Genomic DNA, 19,465 nt, shown 5'->3' on the forward strand with positions numbered 1-19,465 from the left:
ACAGTGATTGGCTTTTCCTACCATGATGCTATACACCGACTATCACGAGCCTAGGTCGAGCCATTTAGATTTGTGCGGCAATTCTGCATTTCCTCCCTATACCTTAAGTTAAGGAGGGAATGTTCCCCCTTCTTTTACACCTCTTGACCTTTGACCTTTGACCCCCAGCTTCGACATCCCAACTCGTTTTGACAATTCCCCCCAACGTCCCGAATATCGTGACCGTACGTCGAGCGGTTAAGATTTGTGCCCAACTGTTGACGGACGCACGGACGGACGCACGGACGGACGCACGGACGGACGCACGGACGGACGCACGGACGGACGATCATGCGATTCTACAAGCTGCATCTGACTATGTCAGATGAGCTAATAAAAACATAAAAATTTAAACACATATAAAAATCCTCTTCACTGCTTGAGTTTTAACTTGGCATAGTAAGTTGGAGGAGAGCAACTTAACTGTACCTACCGCGAGTGGTTTCAGACAGAAGCCAAGATCCTGCCTTTGCCCCCTAGAGAACAAATCAATGTATGAAATTACGCAAGTTGCACACACTGCAATGCACGTCTGGTGTTGTCTGTATTCCAAGACTATTATAAGTGGGGCTAATCCCTGGTTATTCCATTGTAACCTTCTGGGAATCCCTGGTTATTCTAGGGACTTCGAACTCAAATGTCACTAAGTTACACAATACACGCATTATTGGCAATATTAGTTTACATCGTGACATATATGAATGCAGAGCAGGTCCATTACTAACTGATACTGATAGTGAGTAGGCCTAATGATTACGTTTGTCGGCTTGACAATGACATTAGTCATTACTAAATTATAAAAAATTTTCATTGAGATAAATTTCGTTTTATTTCTAGACTAAACCATGCCAACATAAAATTGCATGTGTGATGTTAGCTCTAGTACTATAGCCCTTGTTCGCCACAGCCCTGTGGCCAACAAGGGCTATAGCACAGGCACTTGGAACGTTTCAATAAAATATAATGCTAAATAAATACGAAATCTATTTACAACCAAAGTACTACCAAAATTTCTATACTCTCTTTCACCTATTATTGCCGACAATTTCCTGTAAATGCCATCCAAATGCTCATCTCCAACAAACGCTGGCTGCCGCTGCACACTGACACATAAATATATAGCAGGTAGGAAAGCGTGCTGCCAAAATTCACACAAATCACGCTTCATTTCACACGAATACAACACAAATATTCAACCATTCTACTCCATCTTTGTTTCTATTTGAAGAACATTGTTCACTTGTTATAAAAACATACTGTCTGTGTTCGTAACCGAGCTGTGTCACGCGAAATCACACAAAGCCTGAACGAAATTCTCGGCGTGGTCGTAATCCAGCCTGTTGCCGCAGTTTAGTAAATGGCTGGCAAGTCCAGGGCTTATAGGGCGCGGCAGCTGCAATTTTGAGCATCTAACCGCACCTGCCTTTCTCAACTCTCGCGTTACGAGCCTCGTCAAAGCTGCTCAGTGAAAGTCGTTGCAAAAAACCGGAGGTCACGAGAAGAGGCGGCCGGTGGGTGGTTGCCTGAGATTTCCGAACAGCCATTTACATAATACGGCACAAGAAGCGGCGGAAACGCGAGAATTGTTCGTTAGCTATGTTGTGTTGGATTTCGCAGGTGTAACCAAACAAGGCTCGGGTTGTTACGAACAGCAAACAGCAGTATGTTTCTGTTATAACAGAGTGAAGCTACTTGTTCGTTGCCCATAATATAAACACAGATGGAGTGAAGAATGCGTTTCGAAGATATATTTGGGTGTGTGATTCGTGTGAAATTAAGCAAGCCCGTCCAAGGACAAATTGCCCAGGCACCTTTCTACCCTGCTATAGTATTATGGCAGTTGTGCAGCGCAGTTGCAGCGTTTGCTTGGCGATGAAGCATTTTGACTGGCAGTTTACTAGGTAAATTGTCGCGTCTGCAATTGATTAAATATATGAATGAATAGTGATAGAGAAACAGTTAAGACATTTGGAGTTTGGCGTAGTAAATCAGATTACGTATTTATTTTAGCATTAATAGTATTTTTTTTTGCGCGTAGTAAACGTTTGAGTACGAACTACGTTAGTATATATGTCATGTCAATACGTAAATACTGACAATATTGAATGGCCCGAAAAAGTTACCAACTACAAGCTATGCTCAAGTTCTATCCTGCTAATTGCTAATGCCGGTGAATATAATCTTGGCCCTAAATAACCAGTTTGGAAAGTACAGCGTCTGTTAGAGTGTAATCTATGATATCATGTACAATCACAAGTGCTAGTAGTACTGTGAACAGCTAGCTAATTGTCTATTGAGTTATTTAGCACGACACCACTGCTTCTGGGTAACTGACGTACTAAATAAGCGACATGTCCAGCTTGCAGCTTTTGCGTCACTTGAAAGCAAGTGAAGCGACAATGACCTCGAAAGATTCGCTAGTGTTCCAGTGTCCACTGTTGTGGTTTTTTAGTTGTGAAATGCGAGAGTAGTTACCTTTGTACTGTTCTTTTTGTATCTCGCGTCTGCGTATTAAACAAAACAAACTTAGAATGTTTCCGGCGCTAATGAATGTACCCGGGAAAGTGGATCTAGATACTAAGTAGTATACTAGTGTTGTAAGTAGCTGGCCTAAGAGGTACTTTAGATAGTCATTACTGAACCAGTGGATGAAGCTTGGCGTATAGAGAATGATAGAGTTCGGGTAACGCAAAACCGGACTGACACTGGACTGCTGAGTCGAGGGTCCTACTGTCCCAGCAGGGTGACTGGCCGGGAACGTACCCTGGGTACGTGCGCTGGATACCTTTAACGTACCCTGGTAAACTATCTAGCTGATGATGGTTGAGGCGTTAGTGTGGGTAGGGTTAAGTTTAGAGGTTATGCGGGAGTAGGCACGTAGGCGACTGCCCTAGAACTCGTTACTGAGTACGGGTCGGAGGTTACGGTCCGGCAATATTTTAGATAGTCGGGGTAGTTATCTTAGTACAGGGTACGTTCGCGGGTATACGGCGGGACGGCGGCGTACCGCCAAGGGTGACGTTTCCGGCCAGTACCTTGGGGACAGTAGACCCTATGCAGCGAGCACTGAAATGCTGGCAGCACTTTGACAGGCCATACAGTAAGTGAGTGGCGGCCGGGCTGAGGTGCGAGTCGGCAACGATCTTATCTCCAATTTACGGAGGCTGCGGGGTACGCGCAGTCCGATTTGCGCACAGGCGTGGCCTCCCAAACCGGTGACTGGCAAAAACTGTCTATGATAGGATTTTATTGAACCCTAAATCTAATAAGCCATAACTAGTAACATGCCCTATGATTTCTGATTCGCATTGAGCGCGGCTCGCTATCTTTGATCTAGTAGTTTATATAGTTGATAACGTTATATATGGGGCATCTGAAAAAACTGTTAAATCGTGAATTAATTTTAGGGGTCACGGACTTGGAGTCGTGGGCTGAACTAAGGATCTTTTTTCCCCTGCAATTTTTCAAAGTTCGCGGTTCCCTGGCCGGAACCAGCTTACAGGAAGCGTCGGCCGGTAACAGCGGAACGTTTTGTCCCGCCTGAATTTCCATTTCTGCTAACAGAGCGTCATCAGATCAAAAAGATCAGTTCAGCTGAATGGCTTAGTTGGAAGCATCAGTAGAGACAGACATTGGCTGACAATATACGGTGTTAACTAACTGTTACATCCGAATTCTGCCCATAGGAAAAACGTTTGGCCACTTGAAACATTGCGGCTGCTAAGCTGAACTGAGACCTAACTGATTGTTTAGTGATTCACTGAAGTTTTCTTTTCAAAAGTAAAATACTCTAGAGCCACGAGGAAATCGCCATCCTGTTTTTTATTGAAAATAATCAAGAGCTAAACGGCAGGGATAGCTGCAATCATGCAGGTTGTTGGGCCACCACAATTCGCGTCGGCCGAAGTAAGATGCCAAGTATCACTGGTAAGCACTGATATAAGATAGCACACAACAAGCCATTCTGTAATTAGAACTTTGTAGCAATTGAGAACAATGAGAACCAATGTCAGAATGTGAGACATTGTAAACAAATGAGAACATGTGAAATAATGGGAACATGTAAGAAACAATGGGACATTGTCCTAGCTCGCCTGAGTGGATGTGCCTGCTAAATAATGTTGTTGTTCAGAGGGCCGAAGATTTTGGCGCATTGGTTACTGGCCAGTGTAAAACGTGTGCAGTTTTGATTCACCAGCTTGCAGTTCCGGTTTCCAGCGCCAGGTAGTTCCGCTGTTGCTGGTTCCTGCCGACTTAGAAAGGTTGGATCGGTGGCACCCCGTAATTAATTTCCATACGGGCATTATTTGTGGGAGAAGTCGGAAGCGGCATATGTGCAAATGGAGCTGCGTACTCTGCAGCTCCTGCGTAAATTGGAGATACGGACTGCCGGTGACCACCGAGCGCACTTCGCGGTATGGTAGGTGGACTGCCTGTAGCCTGTTTGAGGGCGCGTTTTATTTGCTTGCGTCTTTATACCGACAATCAGCACAGGCGCAATTAGTTGACAGGCACAGGACGATTATTGGACCGGAACCGTACTTAATTATTACTTAATTTGCTTATAGGCTGGTGAATAGAATTTATATTACTTTTTAGGCGTCATTTGACATAGTCCCAGATCAGCTTGTAGAATCGATGAATGCCCGTGGCCCTACGGCCGTGTGTGGGCGTCCGTCCGGTAAGCGTGCCGTTTTCCGTTCAACTATAGTTGGGCAGCGAAAATGCAAACGCGCTCGGACGTACGGTCAGCGATTAGTTGCGGGACGGTGGGGGGTAAATTCCGAGAAACGAGTTGGTGAAATGGTCGAAGCTGGGGTCAAGAGTCAAAGGTCAAGAGGTGTTAAAGAAGAAGGTAAACATTCCCGTCCTTAACTTAAAGGTATAGGAAGGAAATGCAGAAGTTGCGGCAGCAAATCAACAACGGCTCGGACCTAAGGCTCGTGATAGTCGGTGTATAGGCATCATGGTGTAGAAAAGGCCATCACGTGGTGGTGCGAAATTGAGGTCACGAGGTCAAAGGTCATTAGCACTCAGGGCAGATTTTTAGGACAATTTTCTGAGGGACATGGTGCCTGACGACGGCGAGTTGAAAAACTTTTTGTGGTTTGCAGGGCGGTGACCTATCTTTTTATTGGCTTATTGATGACAGGATCCCATGAAAATCGTGCTTTCCACTGAACTGTGCGAAGTATGTGAGAGTGTCTGATAACGTGTTTGAGCCCTGCAAGAGGAGGGTTAAGCATGGATTTGTTTGACTGTTTGTAACGTAAGTGTAGTGAACTGCTTTTGGCTAATCTAGAGCGTCCTGCCCCTCAGCCCTACCCCTGTGCCCCCTCGCCAGCCAGCCCTTGCCGCCCGCGCCCCTTTTTAGGTGGTTGAATAGTTGCGTTTTGTCCCTTCCCCACCCCTTCCCCCCTCCCCTCTTCCCACCCTCCATGCGATAGGGTGGGCGTGAATCCAGACATGATTGTAGCGCAACTGGCGGTCTGCATATCTGGCGCCTCACAAATGTGGTACTACGCACGACTTGAAATTTACGTTTATCAATCGAGGCAAACAGGACCTCAGATGAGCGCTCAGACGCTGGCTGCGCTAACTTGTTAATAGACTAGTATAGAACTATAATAATAATTTTGAATGTCCCGGTGTTTTGTACTGAGATACTTAGCTGCTGTCTGCAATCCTTTCTTTGAACATCAGTATCACGTCGCCAAATTATGTGCTAAACTAGGATTGACGTTTGCAGTACAAATGCGTACTTGTTTGTCGTTTTGCCTTTCAGTGGCTTCAACTTTGGCAACAGGCTGCCGGGGGGTCCTGGTTGCAGAGCGAAGAGCCAACCTCCATAGGTAGGGTAAGCTTGAGATTTACTATTTAGCGAATTTGCTAAAAGAAAATGTTAATTCCAAATTTACATATGTAATGGAGTCAATAGAGCCAATATGACTGTATGATACATAGTATGTGTATTCATGGAATTTTCAAAAAATGCAAGTTTTCGGCGATTTCGCTGCAGTTCGTACAACAGTGTCATGCAGACTGGTTTCGATGCGTGTTGTAACTGATATGCAACTTACAGGAAGATGAGCCGATAGTGGGTTGGTTACTAAAGTGATTAATATAAAGGATTGATATTGCGCAATAATGATTAAAATAATACTATTTTTTCAGGACAGGGGATGATAATATATTGCTGAATGGTTTGTAAAATATGAATGTTGAGTGTACAATGTATTTGTATTGAAGTAAGTGTGATAAGTGAATGAAAGATGATCAGCTGGTAGATGAGCATGCTGACTGGTGATGAGTTATTATCTCGTAATAATATATATTATATATGTATAATATATATATAAGTAAGTAGAAATATATGCGTATATATCGGTTTCCCCTCATGTGAACGACGAGCGAGGCGCCACAGTGCAAAGAAATTTTATTAAACAAAAACACCGTTTCGGGGCTGACGACAATCAGCATATTCTTTGCGCCATCAATAAACCTACAGGAGCGTTTGGAAAGTTAGTTGCCGGACCGGGAGGCCCGAGGCAACAAGTTTTTTGCTTTTTCGCCAGCATCGTGCTACGCAAACTGACCGGTGGTCGGCCCTGACCGGTCACTTATTTCCATCATATTACGCAGAAATACTACGGTTATCGCAACGGCAGTTTAGACAGACTTGTAAACGGGAGCGCATTCTAATACTACACTCCGTTCCTGAACGTAGACGGGGTATCCAAAGCATCTAGAGCTGAGGGCATGAACTCCCTCAACGCATGATTCGCCACACGTACAAAACCTCGTGACAGTCTAAGAAATCGATTGCGGCCTGTAGCGTAACCCAGTGTTTTTAAGACCGCATAACAATAGGTTCATATGTCGCAGGGGTTATCGTGGGGAGTGAGGGCATGACCAGCGACACCTGACACGCACGTAATCAAAGCTGTTAACTGAATTCGACACTTTTATTTATGTAGAAAGTCGACTATTTTTATTCAGTTAGATATCTAGAAGCAATGTAAACTGTATATATACTTCAAGATTCTAGGCACTTGTAACTTTGCGGATATGCGGCAGCATTGATCTATGCATGGGGGTACCAAGGACTGGGGAGGAGAAAAACAAAAGTAAAACTTTTCCCAGAAGCTTGTTTGTTCCGTTTGACAACTTGAAAAAGTGATTCAAGAGTCTCATATAATGTGTTCAGAATAGCTTAGAATGCACCAAATTGCACCATTTAAAAAATTTTTTTTACGGGGGAGCATGCCCCCGGACCCCCCTAGCATGGCGATCACTTTCGGTGCTCACATTGCGCAACCACAAACAAACATTTTACCGTCTCGCTGAACTTTTTGGCCAGGGGAAACACTGTATATAGATATATATATATATATATATATATCGTTAAAAATATGATATATATAAAAAAATATATATATCGTTAAAGATATTATATATAATTGGTTTTTATTACTTTGTAGGGAAGCTGCATTGATACTTGCTCTAGCAAATTTGTGAATGTAAATCACAGGATGATGTCACTGTTTATGGAGCTAGCGCCGAAGCTTGGTTTCCTGTCTCAGCCTGGAGGCAATACAGGCAACCCTCTTACAAAGTGAAGACGAACACAATGTGCTAGATGATCTGTGAAAAAAACCCACTGTAGCTGCTTGAGGTATTTTAGTGTGATAGTGAGGTTACATTTGTCGACGCCATCATCTGTAGAACTTTGAGCTGTGACTGACTTTTGATAGAATCACTGCATTTGAAAACTATTTTATTCGATTACACTACATGATGTTCATTTCTGGAAAAAAAGCCAAAATATAAAGTACGAGCGTGTGAATAAATTGTGAATACCGTGATCGCAGGAAATGTAGTGACTTGAATGCAAGGTAGTTGCAAGACAATTGGATGCCCTTCTTAGCCAAGTGATGCCTTCAACAGTAGCCCACTGCCATTTGTTTGAGTGACTTCTGAAATCAGTAGGCATAGGATAAAGTGCAAATGCCTGTGCTAGTGTGAACGGAGAAAAACGAGCATTGAATAGGACCAGTGCTAAAGCATCGGTGGCACGGCATTGTTGCATCGTGAAATAGAGCAGGGGAGCGTTCTACAGTCAGATCCTCCGCAGCTACGATGCAGGCGCATGAAGATAGCAAGATTGCTTCTCCGGGACCCGGGAGCAGTAGCTTCCCGAAGTCTTCCACATCAACTCCGTCCTTCAGAATCCCCACGGACATCCTCGATGACCTGTGCTCTCGCTTCATCATTAACATTCCAGGTGAGGCAACAAGCTCTTGCTTGAGCTACATTTTGATTATCAATTTTACATTAGGATTGTTGAATATCTTATAAACCTTGAGTTGAAACTGACTCAAATCTGCTCTATTCAAGTGTTGTGCCGCTCGATGGCACATCGTTTCAACAGCACTCAGGGGTCGAAATAAGCGATGGTCCGATGGTTCGGGGCCATCAAATAATCAGGAGGACCATCAGATTTTCAAAGTCAATGGTCTGACGGATCATTGAATATTTTGGTCCCATTTCAACAATTTTCTTTGAAGTTTCCATGTTTCAATTATTGCTAATCCAGTGTTGACCATAGCAAATCTTACGCTTGCACGCCGCATTACTTTTAGAGAACAATTTGAAATTTAGGAGGACCATCTAAAATTAAGAAGGACCATCTTAATTTCAAACAAGATGGTCATGTGGACCATCTTTTTCTTCTTCTTATTTCTACCCCTGGCACTATAATAGTGTGTCTACGTATTTGCAGCAGTATAATTATGTATATGAATGAGCACACGTAGGTGTAAACCTACAGGCATGCTACTCGTAACCTTTCCGTCAGAGCTACATGTTCAATTGTTCACTGATCAGAATTTTATTGCCAGAGGAGGAACGGCAGGACCTTATTCGGGTCTGCTTTCAGGTGGAGTTAGCTCACTGGTTCTACATCGACTTCTACTGCCCAGACAACGCCAACCTTCGCTCAGTAGGCATGAAGGAATTCACTGCTCAGGTACAATACCATCACTACAGACGTAACAAGTAGTGCCGCATGGAATCGTGGCAGATGCACGTAAACAACGAACACGTAATTTACACACGCTTCCCGCATACACGTAGGGCCACCCTACAATTGTGGTTTGTTTGCCTGTAGTGACGTATGTAGTTATCAGATTGGAAAGTGAATTGGTAAATTGGCAGAACTTTGCGTTTATAATCGTGGTAGCTTTTATAGCCTGATCTTAGTGAAAAATATAGTATATATATCTTTGTAGGTTCATAGCCAAGGATCGCGAATCCCCCAAGACATATGGCTTATAAATAGTAAATACTGATAATTTCATGTCATTGAAATCTATGTTTCCAGTGCAGTACTTGTTAACAAAATAATTCAAAATTTCTATCATCTCGATCAGGTCATTGAAAGTGCGTCAAGCAGCTGCTGCCACCTGTATTTCATTTTTGTAACATATTTATTATTAGTTAATCTATGTTACATCTCACATGCTGTTGTTCCTATCTGCGTGGTTGCTCTGCGCAGGTGTTCGGTCGCCTGTATTATCATCCCCGGCCTCTCTGCGCAGGTGTTCGGTCGCCTGTATTATCATCCCCGGCCTCTGCGCAGGTGTTCGGTCGCTTGGTATGTAGTCATCCCCGTGGCCCTCTATCCTGCCTCGCATGGTGTTTCTGTCGCCGTATTATCATCCACCGGCCTGATGCCGCAGGTGTTCGCGTTACTGTATTATAGATCCCCGCCTCATGCGCATGGGTGTTCGGTTCGCTGTCATTATCATTCCCCGCACCTGCTCTGCGCGCAGGTTCGGTTCAACCTGTATTATCATCCTGGCCTCTCTTGCCCAGGTGGCCTCGAGTCGCCTGTATTAAATCCGTCGGCCTCCTGCGATTGGTGTTTGGTCGCCTGTATTTATCTCCCCGGCCTCTGTGCAGGTGTTTGGTCGCTTTATTATAATCCCTGGTCTCTTTGTGCAGGTGTTTGGTTGCCTGTATTATAATCTCCCGCCTCTCTGCGCAGGTGTTCGGTCACCTGTATTATAATCCCCGGCCTCTCTGCGCAGGTGTTCGGTCACTGCTCGTTCCTGATGGAGGAGGAGGAGCGCTCGGTCGAGCGCATCCTCGACGAGTGGCGCGGCAGTACAAAGTATGGCCGTGCCGACGTACGGCGCCATCAGTGCCTCGACACCGCCAATGGAGAGCGTGTGCCTGCTCGTGCAGGGTATCTGCGTCGCAAGGTCAGCTGGGGAGCTTACCCGAACGGGCAATCGTGACACGAGGATAGGAGTCGGCGACGCCGCGTGCGCGTGCGCCTGCGAGGTGCTCGAGGAGACCGGCTTCGACCGTCGAGCGTCCCAGTCAACGGACGACGTACTATGTCGATGTACGCCACTCAACTGGCCTAGACGATCCCGGCGCTGCCTACATTCACGGGCGTGTCGCTCGACGCCGAGTTTGCGCCAGCGGCAACGCGCAACGAGATTCGCTAGCGCGCTCCAGTGGTTCGCCATCGCCGACCTTGCCGCGCACAAGAAAGACACGCGCGGCGGCGGCGTCCTGCGGCGGCGGAGTCGGTCTCAATCCGAAACTCGTTCTTCATGCTGATCCCCTTTCGTGAAGCCGCTGCGCGGGGAGCGATACTTTCGAAACCAGCTCGGAGCTTGGGAAGCCGTGGGGGCAGAGGAGCGGCGGCGCGGGAGAGTGGAGGAATGATAGTTGGCAAATCTTGTCGGTTTGGTGGATTCTTCTCTGTATTTCCTGAATGTGAGCGAGTAAATCATGAATTGCGCAGTCATTTCGGTTGGTTTATTAGTAACTCGTAATATCTGTGGTTCCTGTGCCGTGCCGGTTCGTGTGCGTTGCCATAATGTAGGCTGTTGTAAAGCGACCGTGCATTGGTGTCTTGACTATATCTGAGTGTGGGGAGTGTTAGTGGTAACCATATATATATATATATATATATATATTATATATATATATATATATATATACACATCATCAGGGAAAAAATTTCCTTTTTTTTTTCACAGGAGCTCTTTTTCATGTTGATGAGAAAAATAAGCTCTCGTCAAAATTTTTTACACAGGAGCCTATTTTTGAGGCCTCACGAATGCGATTTCGAGTTTTTGAAGAGCGAATCAGCTCATCGCTCCCTGTGTATTTTTTACCCTGATATATAATAATATATATTATATGTCTGTGCGTACAGGCGGGGCGAGACAGCAGACGGGCAGGCAGCCGCAAGCCCCCACACTGGATGACACGGACAGACAGAAGCAGAAGCCAAGAGAGCAGTATTTTCGCCTCAGCCAGGATTCAGACATGCACTCAGCGATCCCAGCACTCCTGCATGGTGAGTAAAGCCTGACGTGTGAGAGCGTGTTGGTTTTGCGTCACTCGGAGATAGGCTAGCTGATAGTTACACAAAAATGGATTGCATCACATGGTTATGTATAGTTGTTAAGGTATAGTGTATTAAACTGGCTTGTGGCGCCTTGGTGTTTTCAGAAACAAATTTGTCTTAAAATTAGCCTTAACGTGAAACCATTTTTCTAGCTGCACTCTACATTACCTAGCATATAAGAGAGAGCCTTGCGTTAACTTAATACCATGTCTCTTTCAACGTGATCTACGAGAAAAAGTCGACGTTTGCTACAACCTTAAGACTTATTTTTGTATCTGACATATGGGCCGCAGCTTAATGGAGACAGGTGTGAGGCGGGCGGGGGTCGACGTTTGAGGGGGTCGGCAGAGGTCAAATGTGCTTCGCGAGGCGCTGTGCATCGTTGGGACGTTGTGCTTTCCACAGGAACGCACGTCACACCGCCTCCTACCCCGCAAGCCAGGGGGCGGGCGACGCGCTCGGCACCCGGGAGAGGACAACGAGAGCATCAAGGGCACAAGGAGGACCGGCTCTGCTCTGCCGTCAGCGCGACGAAACAGAAGAAGGAGGTGAGCGGAAATCGCGAAGTCCCTGCAGCAGCAGTTCCGCGACGAGAGGCCGACGACGACGAAGCAGCGGGCCGGGGACGGGGCTCCGAACTTTCGCTCGCACGCGTGGGACAACTTCAGTCTCGACCGAACCAGCCTGATGGCCTGCCTGCAGTTAGGTCCGGTGTGACGAGGCGCGCAGCGGCGGAGCGGACGCCGGACCCCCGCGCCGTCGCCCGCGGCAACGACGCGCGGCCATCGATGTGTCGGTCAACCCTCCAGCCAGCAGGACAGTGGGCGACGACCGGGGTGTGCTTACGAGAGACAGGAGGAAGAGAGGGGGGGGGGTTGACGCAGCGTGTGTGTTACCGACTCGACGTTTTGTGTCGGTCACGGACTATTGCGGCACACCAATACACCGTCGCGAGTGTTGGTCGCGCGGGGCGGCATCACTTGATGTTTCGTGTAGGTGAGGAGGGGTGGATACAAGCGTTACTCGGTTGCTCATCTCCCGTTCTTATGCAATCGCTTGTGACGTGAGAGAGGAGGACTCGGGCGTTGTTTCCATCGGTCGGTACGGAGGAACTCAGCAGCCGGGGTGATCGCGCGCCGCCGCGTTTCGCGAAAGCTCGACGCCGTACGAAGGCTGTAAATCGCACCGAGCGAGCCGGAGAGAATTACAGATATTTTAATACGTTATTTTTCGTGTTCGCAGCTGTCTTTGGATATGAATACTTGTTGCCCCTTTTTACCACATTTAGATGTAGAGGTTAGCAGATGTCGATTGCAATTATATACCCCTTATTAGCACGGGTGGCTGTCACCTAAGCTGACTCATCTACTTAACACGTGCAGAGACGTAGGGGATTGATATAGGTAGACAGAACAGACCTTTACACTGTTTTAACTAATGCCACAGAGTCACCAGACCGTCACGAGCCATTTCTGTATGCATGCTCAAACAATTTCGAAATCGCTTAAGAAAACTCACGATTCTCGGGACAGACTGCATTGAAAACACACTGTTGAAATCTCGTATCATCGTTTTGTCGATTATGGAGGATAATTCTAATGAGGTTAAAGCCTAATATTGTCAGATATGTGGAAGCCTTTCTTGTTTGGATATGATCTTTGGACGTTGAGAAGTGTGGCTAGTAATTGCGAAACATGTTTTATGCAGAGCTGATAATGACTTGTTATTAATCATTAATAAAATAAACCACAGAAGATGCATTTTTAGAACACGTTATTTGATCCTTATATTGCACCATAAATATCAGTACAAGACCATAATTTATCATTTACGGTGATTTGCGTAATGAACTGCCGACTCGCACGTTCGTACTGTACACGTAGTCAGAGTTTAGTACTGGTGATTTATCTCCTAATTACTGCTGTTTCACTTTATTGTTTTATTGTTCGCTTAAAAGTGGCTTCGTATGTGAAAGATGCAGCGTGCTTATGCCCCGAAACTTTTCTACACGTACCTGTTAGTACCGTGAATTTCACATTTAATATATGCCATTACGATCTTGCTAATTTATTGTTGCAAGTAGAAACCAGAAATTAATAGCTAACAAACGAAGACGCGCTGACTGTGCGGGCATGTACATATATGTATATATATATATACCCTTTGCCTTTTTCGCTTGTTGCAGAAATTGCTGGAACTTTTACGAGATATGAATATGTACAAAAACGTTTGAAATGTCCAAACTGCTATAGCAAAGATGCGGCAGCTGATCGGCTATTATCAGCACAGACAATCATTACGTTTGAAATACAATTCTGTATATGTATACATATATATATATTATATTCCTAGTGGAGTGGTAGTTATATTATTTATACACTAATTTACAGTTCTAGGTCATTTAAGACTTGCATCTTAAAGCAAAAATAGATGTACCTAATACTAATATTAATAACCACCTGGAAATATTGAAAACGCCGCGTTTCCCTTTCGCATAACACAGTACTGACTCAAACCACTGAACAAATCCTGATCAGAAACAAACGCACGACTCCGGATCGCTGTTCCAACAAGCCATGTCCTTGAGGTTCGTGACGACAAATACGAGACACACGTGATCGCACGCGAGCGTAAGTGCACCCGCTGAAAATCTACCGAGAATACTCAGATCGCATTTATCTTCCCAGCTCATCGCCACGCTTACGCGGCGTGACGTCATCAATTATTGTCTTATATAGTGACGTCATCGAGGCCGTCTTAGCCGTTTGCCGTCACTTGACCCACACCGTGTGACGTCATCCACGCGTCTCTTCCACTGTGACGTCATCCATCAGTTTAAAGTCACCTATCATTCTAGTTCACTGCATGACGTCATACATCGCTCTCCTGTGACGTCATTTTGGTGTTCCCAGGACGTTCCGTGAGTTGCGTGTAGGTTGCACGCCCGCGTCCGTGAATCTTCCGCTATGAGCGTGCGGGTTTTCCCGCCAGTCTCTCAATCAACTATTTACACGTTACGATTCTGCAGCGCCACCTGGCGTCCGATTATCCAAGGTGCGCATGCATCGCACCCTGCTGTTGCACTGCCGACACTTGCATGACATTTGACGGCACTTGGTGGCCGTTGTGGTGATGTTGGTGGTCCACGACTTGCTGCAAGGAAGTAGACAGACAAGTGACCAACTTGTAAAAGTGATGACAAAATTTGCGCTCACGAATACGAACACGTAATGATTATAATTGTAATGTTAAATTATTTTTGACGTCTTCTTAAAAGAAGAAGTGATTGTTTGCGTGCGCACACGCCCGCGGACGTATATCTATAGAGATATTACCGTATGCTCAGGATGTTTTCGCGTGCGTGCACGTGGCCGTGTGTGTGTGTGTGTGTGCGTGCGTGCGTGCGTGCGTGCGTGCGTGCGTCCGTGCGTCCGTCTGTGTATCAGATTTAATCGTGTCAGTGAATTGACTTGCGCTGAGCGCAAAAAATTGATTTCCACCGACTTTGCTCGAGTTTTGGGACCTATTTGTTTTCGTATTCAACGTCCGATTGCCTCCATTTTCATTAGCTTTGTTTTAATTTAATTTATCAAGTATTTTTTATATGGTGATATAATCCAATTGTCAATCAATTTCTGCCCGTGTCCCCTTACACTACACCTTTATAACAAATAAAATATTTAGTATCATGCGTTTTATATTCGCGTTGTCACAGTTTAACTTGGCATCACAGCGCGTTTGGATTTTCTACAAAGCGATTCATCATTCTTTTTTTTACCTGCTTCGTTATCTCGTCTCTCTTCTTGTTCGTTTTACGCTCCTTGGCTCTACGATTCTGGAACCAGATCTTCACTTGTCTTTCTGACAGCTGAAGCAACTGCGCCAATTCCGACTTTCGTCTGATAGTTATGTATCTGCAAGGTAAATGCATACATATTTGTGTGTGCGTTGGGGTGCGCATGTGATTGTGCGTGCGCACGCACAACGTCTGACACGAATGCGGTTAAGTTAATTTGATACTTTTAAATTAGTTTAAATTTTAAAAGAAGGAGGAATTTCGCGACTCGGCGGAGAAATAAAGATTGAGGGGCGCAGTCAATATGCATAGTACGATGTTGTGGGCGCGAGGGCTTTATGGGTGGCGACCTAAAGATTCACACTTATTCTAGGGTTAGTTACATTTATTAGGTGTTAATTTTCTGTTTCTCGGAAATCTATGGGGCATCACCACTCGACGAGTGGCGCGAGTACAAGATGGCCGTGCCGACGTACGGCGCCATCATGCTCGACACCGCCATGGAGAGCGTGCTGCTCGTGCAGGGCTTCTGGTCGAAGGTCAGCTGGGGCTTCCCGAAGGGCAAGGTGAACGAGGAGGAGTCGGCGACGCGGTGCGCGGCGCGCGAGGTGCTCGAGGAGACCGGCTTCGACGTCGACGCGCTCATCAACGACGACGACTATGTCGAGTACGCACTCAACGGCCAGACGATCCGGCTCTACATCGTCACGGGCGTGCCGCTCGACGCCGAGTTTGCGCCGCGCACGCGCAACGAGATCCGCGCGCTCCAGTGGTTCGCCATCGCCGACCTTCCCGCGCACAAGAAAGACACGGCGGCGGCGCGCGGCGCCGGCGGCGGAGTCGGTCTCAATCCGAACTCGTTCTTCATGGTGATCCCCTTCGTGAAGCCGCTGCGGCGGTGGATCTCGAACCAGCTCGGGAAAGGTGGGCGGCGGCAGAGGGCGGGGGCAGGGAGTGGAGGAATGATAGTGGCAAATTTGGTCGGTTGGTGGTTTTTCCTGTATTCCTGAATGTGAGAGTAACTCTAGCATTGCCGCAATCATTCGGTGGGTTTATTAGTAACCCTCGTATATCTGTGTTCACGTGCGTGCGCGTTCGTGCGTGCATAAGTGGCTGTTGTAAAAGCACGTGCATTGTGTTTGACTATATCTGAGTGTGGGGAGTGTGAGTGTAACATATATATATATATATATATATATATATACACATATCAGGGAAAACAAATTTTTTTTTCACGGGAGCTCTTTTTCAAGTCTGTGGAAAAAAAAGCTCTCGTCAAAATTTTTTGTCAAGCGATTTCGGAGGTTTGAAGAGCGAATCGCTCATCGCTCCCGTGTATTTTTTACCCTGATATATATATATATCTCGTCTGTGCGTACAGGCGGGGACGGACAGCAGACGGGCAGGCAGCGAAGCCGCACACTGGATGACACGGACAGACAGAAGCAGAAGCAGAGGCAGTATTTCGCTCAGCAGAATCAGAATGCACTCAACGAATCCCAGACCCTGAGGTGAGTAAAGCCTGACGTGTTGAGAGGTTGTGGCTTTTGGTCACTCGGAGATAGGCTAGTGATAGTTACACCAAAAATGATTGCATCACCATGTGTTATGCTACTAGTGTTAAGGTATAAGTTATAACTGGCTTGGCGCCTGGTGTCAGAAACAAAATTTGTCTTAAAATTAGCCTTAACGTGAACCATTTTTCGTAGACTGCACCTCTACATACTGCATATAAGAGATACTGCGTGTAACTTTATCATGTCTCTCTCAACGGTCTACGAGAAAAAGTCGACGTTTGCACTAACCTTAAGACTTATTTTGTATCTGACAATGGGCCGCAGCTTATGGAGACAGGGTGAGGCGGGCGGGGGTCGAGTTTGAGGGGGTCGGCAAAGGTCAAATGTGCTTCGCGAGCCGCTCGTGATCGTTTGATCGTTGTGCTTTCAGGAACGCACGTCACACCGCCTCCTCCCCCCGCAGCCGGGGGCGGGGCACGCGCGGCACCCGGGAGAGGCACGAGAGCATCAAGGAGCACAAGGAGGACCGCTGCTCTCCCGTCAGCGCGACGAAACAGAAGAAGGAGGTGAGCCGGGACTCCGCGGCAGGAGGAGGGAGCGCGGAGGAGAGGAGGAGGAGGAGGGGAGGAGGAGGAGGAGGAGGAGGAGGAGAGAGGAGGAGGAGGAGGAGGAGAGGAAATCCACGATCCTGAATCGCGACGGGGAAGATCTCGGGGGCCAGCGCCGGCGCGCAAGTCCCCTGCGCAGGCAGTTCCGCGACGAGAGGCGACGACGAAGAAAGCAGGGGCGGGGACGGGGGCCCTCCGAAATTTCGCTCGCCAGCGGTGGACAACTTCAGCTCGACCAACCAGCCTGATGGCCTGCTGCAGTTAGGTCCGGTGTGTGACGAGGGCGGCAGCGGAGGACGCGAACGCCGGGACCCCGCGGCCGTCGCAAACGCGGGCAACGACGGGCGGGCATCGATGTGTCGGTCAACCCGCCAGCCAGCAGGACCGTGGGGGAGTGCCGGGGTGTCTTACGAGAGACGGGAGGAGGAGGGGTATTGACGCACAGCAGTGTGTGTTACCGACCTCGATCCGTTTTGTGTCCGCGTCACGGACTATTGCGGCACACCATACACCCGTTCGCGACGTGTGGGTCGCGCGGGGCGGCAGTCACTTGCATGTTGCGTGTAGGTGAGGAGGGGTGGCATACAAACGCGTATACTCGGTTGACTCATCTCCTGTTTTATGCAATCGCTTGTGACGTGAGAGAGGGAGGACTCAGGCGTTGGTTTCCATCGGTAGCCGTACGGCAGGAACGTCGCGCAGCCGGAAAAAGAAAGATGATCGAAACGCAAAAGCCAGACGCCGCTATACGCGAAAAGCGTTGACGCCGTACGAAGGCAATGTAAAAAATCGCAAACAGAAGCGAGACCGAGAAGGAATTACAAATTATTTAATCGTTATTTTTATGTGTTTCGCAGCTGTCTTTGGTTAGAATGATTGTTGCCCCGTGCATTTTACCACATTTAGACTGTAGAGGTTGCAGATGTCGATTGCAGTATATACCCCTTATTAGCACGGGTGGCTGTACCCTAGCTGACTTCATCTACTTAACAGTGCAGAGACGTAGGGGATTGATATAGCGTAGAGCAGAACAGACCTTGACACTGTGTTAACTAGGGTGACACAGAGTCACCAGACCCGTCACGAGCATTTCTGTATGCCATGCTCAAACATTTCGAAATCGCTTAAGAAAACTCCGATGCGCGGGACGACTGCATGAAACACACTGTTGAAATTGCATCGTATCATCGTTGTGTCACTTATGGAGGATAATATCTAATGAGGCTTAAAGCGCGAATATTGTCAAGATATGTGGAGCCTTTCTTGTTTGGGGCATATGATCTTTGGACGTTCGAGAAGTGTGGCTAGTTTGCCGAAACATTGTTATGCCAGAGCGGATAATGACTGGTATTAATCATTTAATTAATAATAAACCACAGAAGGCATTGTGTTAGAACACGTTATTTGATCCTGATATGGCACCATTAGAATATCAGGACAAGACATAATTTTCAGTCTTACGCGTGATTTGCGTATTGAACGTGCGACTCGCCGCTTCGTACTGGAACGTATAGAGTTTAGGACTGGTGATTATCTCCTAATTACTGCTGTTGTCGCTGTAGTGTTTGATTGCTTCGCTTAAAAGTGCGCTTCGTATGTGAAGATGCAGCGGGCTTAGGCCCCGAAACTTGTCAAGTACAGTACCTGTTGAGCGACCGTGAATGTTCCACTTTAATATATGCATTACGATTGCTAATTTATTGGTGCAAGTAGAACCAGAATGTAAGAGGCGGAACAAACGAAGACGCGCTGACTGGGCGGGCATGTACCATATTGTAAATATACCCTTTGCCTTTTGCCTTGTTTGCAGAAATTGCTGCGAACTTTTACGAGATATGATAGGTACAAAAACGTGGTGTGAAAGGTCCAAACTGCTTATAGCAAGAGATGCGGCAGACTGGAGCGGCTATTATCAGCACAGACATCTCGTGTGGACAAGACATTCTGTATATGTTCGACATATATTATTAGATTCCTAGTGGGTGGGAGTGTATTATTTATAACTACAGTTACAGATTCTAGGGTCATTTAAGACTTGCATCTTAAAGCAAAATAATGTACCCTAATACTAATA

The 19,465-nt window shown here is 46.7% G+C and overlaps 2 protein-coding genes across 3 annotated transcripts in view; both read left to right on the forward strand.

The window, feature by feature from the left end:
- LOC106815766 (mitochondrial import inner membrane translocase subunit Tim10 B-like) overlaps positions 1-7,673 on the forward strand; it is a 13,958-nt gene extending 6,285 nt beyond the window's left edge. The window contains exon 3 of one of the 2 annotated variants that reach the window (XR_001394789.1): positions 7,521-7,668. Coding sequence is in view for 1 of the 2 variants with exons in the window: in XM_014820276.1 (XP_014675762.1) it covers positions 7,521-7,658 (138 nt within the window). In the remaining variant the exon portion in view is untranslated. Of the gene's footprint in view, positions 1-7,520 lie in introns of both variants that reach the window. The other variant, XM_014820276.1, reaches the window with a different exon arrangement.
- Positions 7,674-8,054: 381 nt separating this feature from the next.
- On the forward strand, positions 8,055-17,388 carry LOC106815442 (m7GpppN-mRNA hydrolase-like; the record flags this gene model as incomplete). Its single annotated transcript, XM_014819902.1, has 6 exons — positions 8,055-8,323; positions 8,940-9,067; positions 10,131-10,187; positions 15,701-16,190; positions 16,648-16,777; positions 17,214-17,388. Coding segments are annotated over exons 1-6 (1,125 nt in total), but the record flags the coding sequence as incomplete, so codon positions are not given.
- Positions 17,389-19,465: the final 2,077 nt, after the last annotated feature.

This window comes from Priapulus caudatus, unplaced genomic scaffold (assembly GCF_000485595.1).
Source record: "Priapulus caudatus unplaced genomic scaffold, Priapulus_caudatus-5.0.1 Scaffold29, whole genome shotgun sequence".
NCBI classification, from domain to species: domain Eukaryota; kingdom Metazoa; phylum Priapulida; class Priapulimorpha; order Priapulimorphida; family Priapulidae; genus Priapulus; species Priapulus caudatus.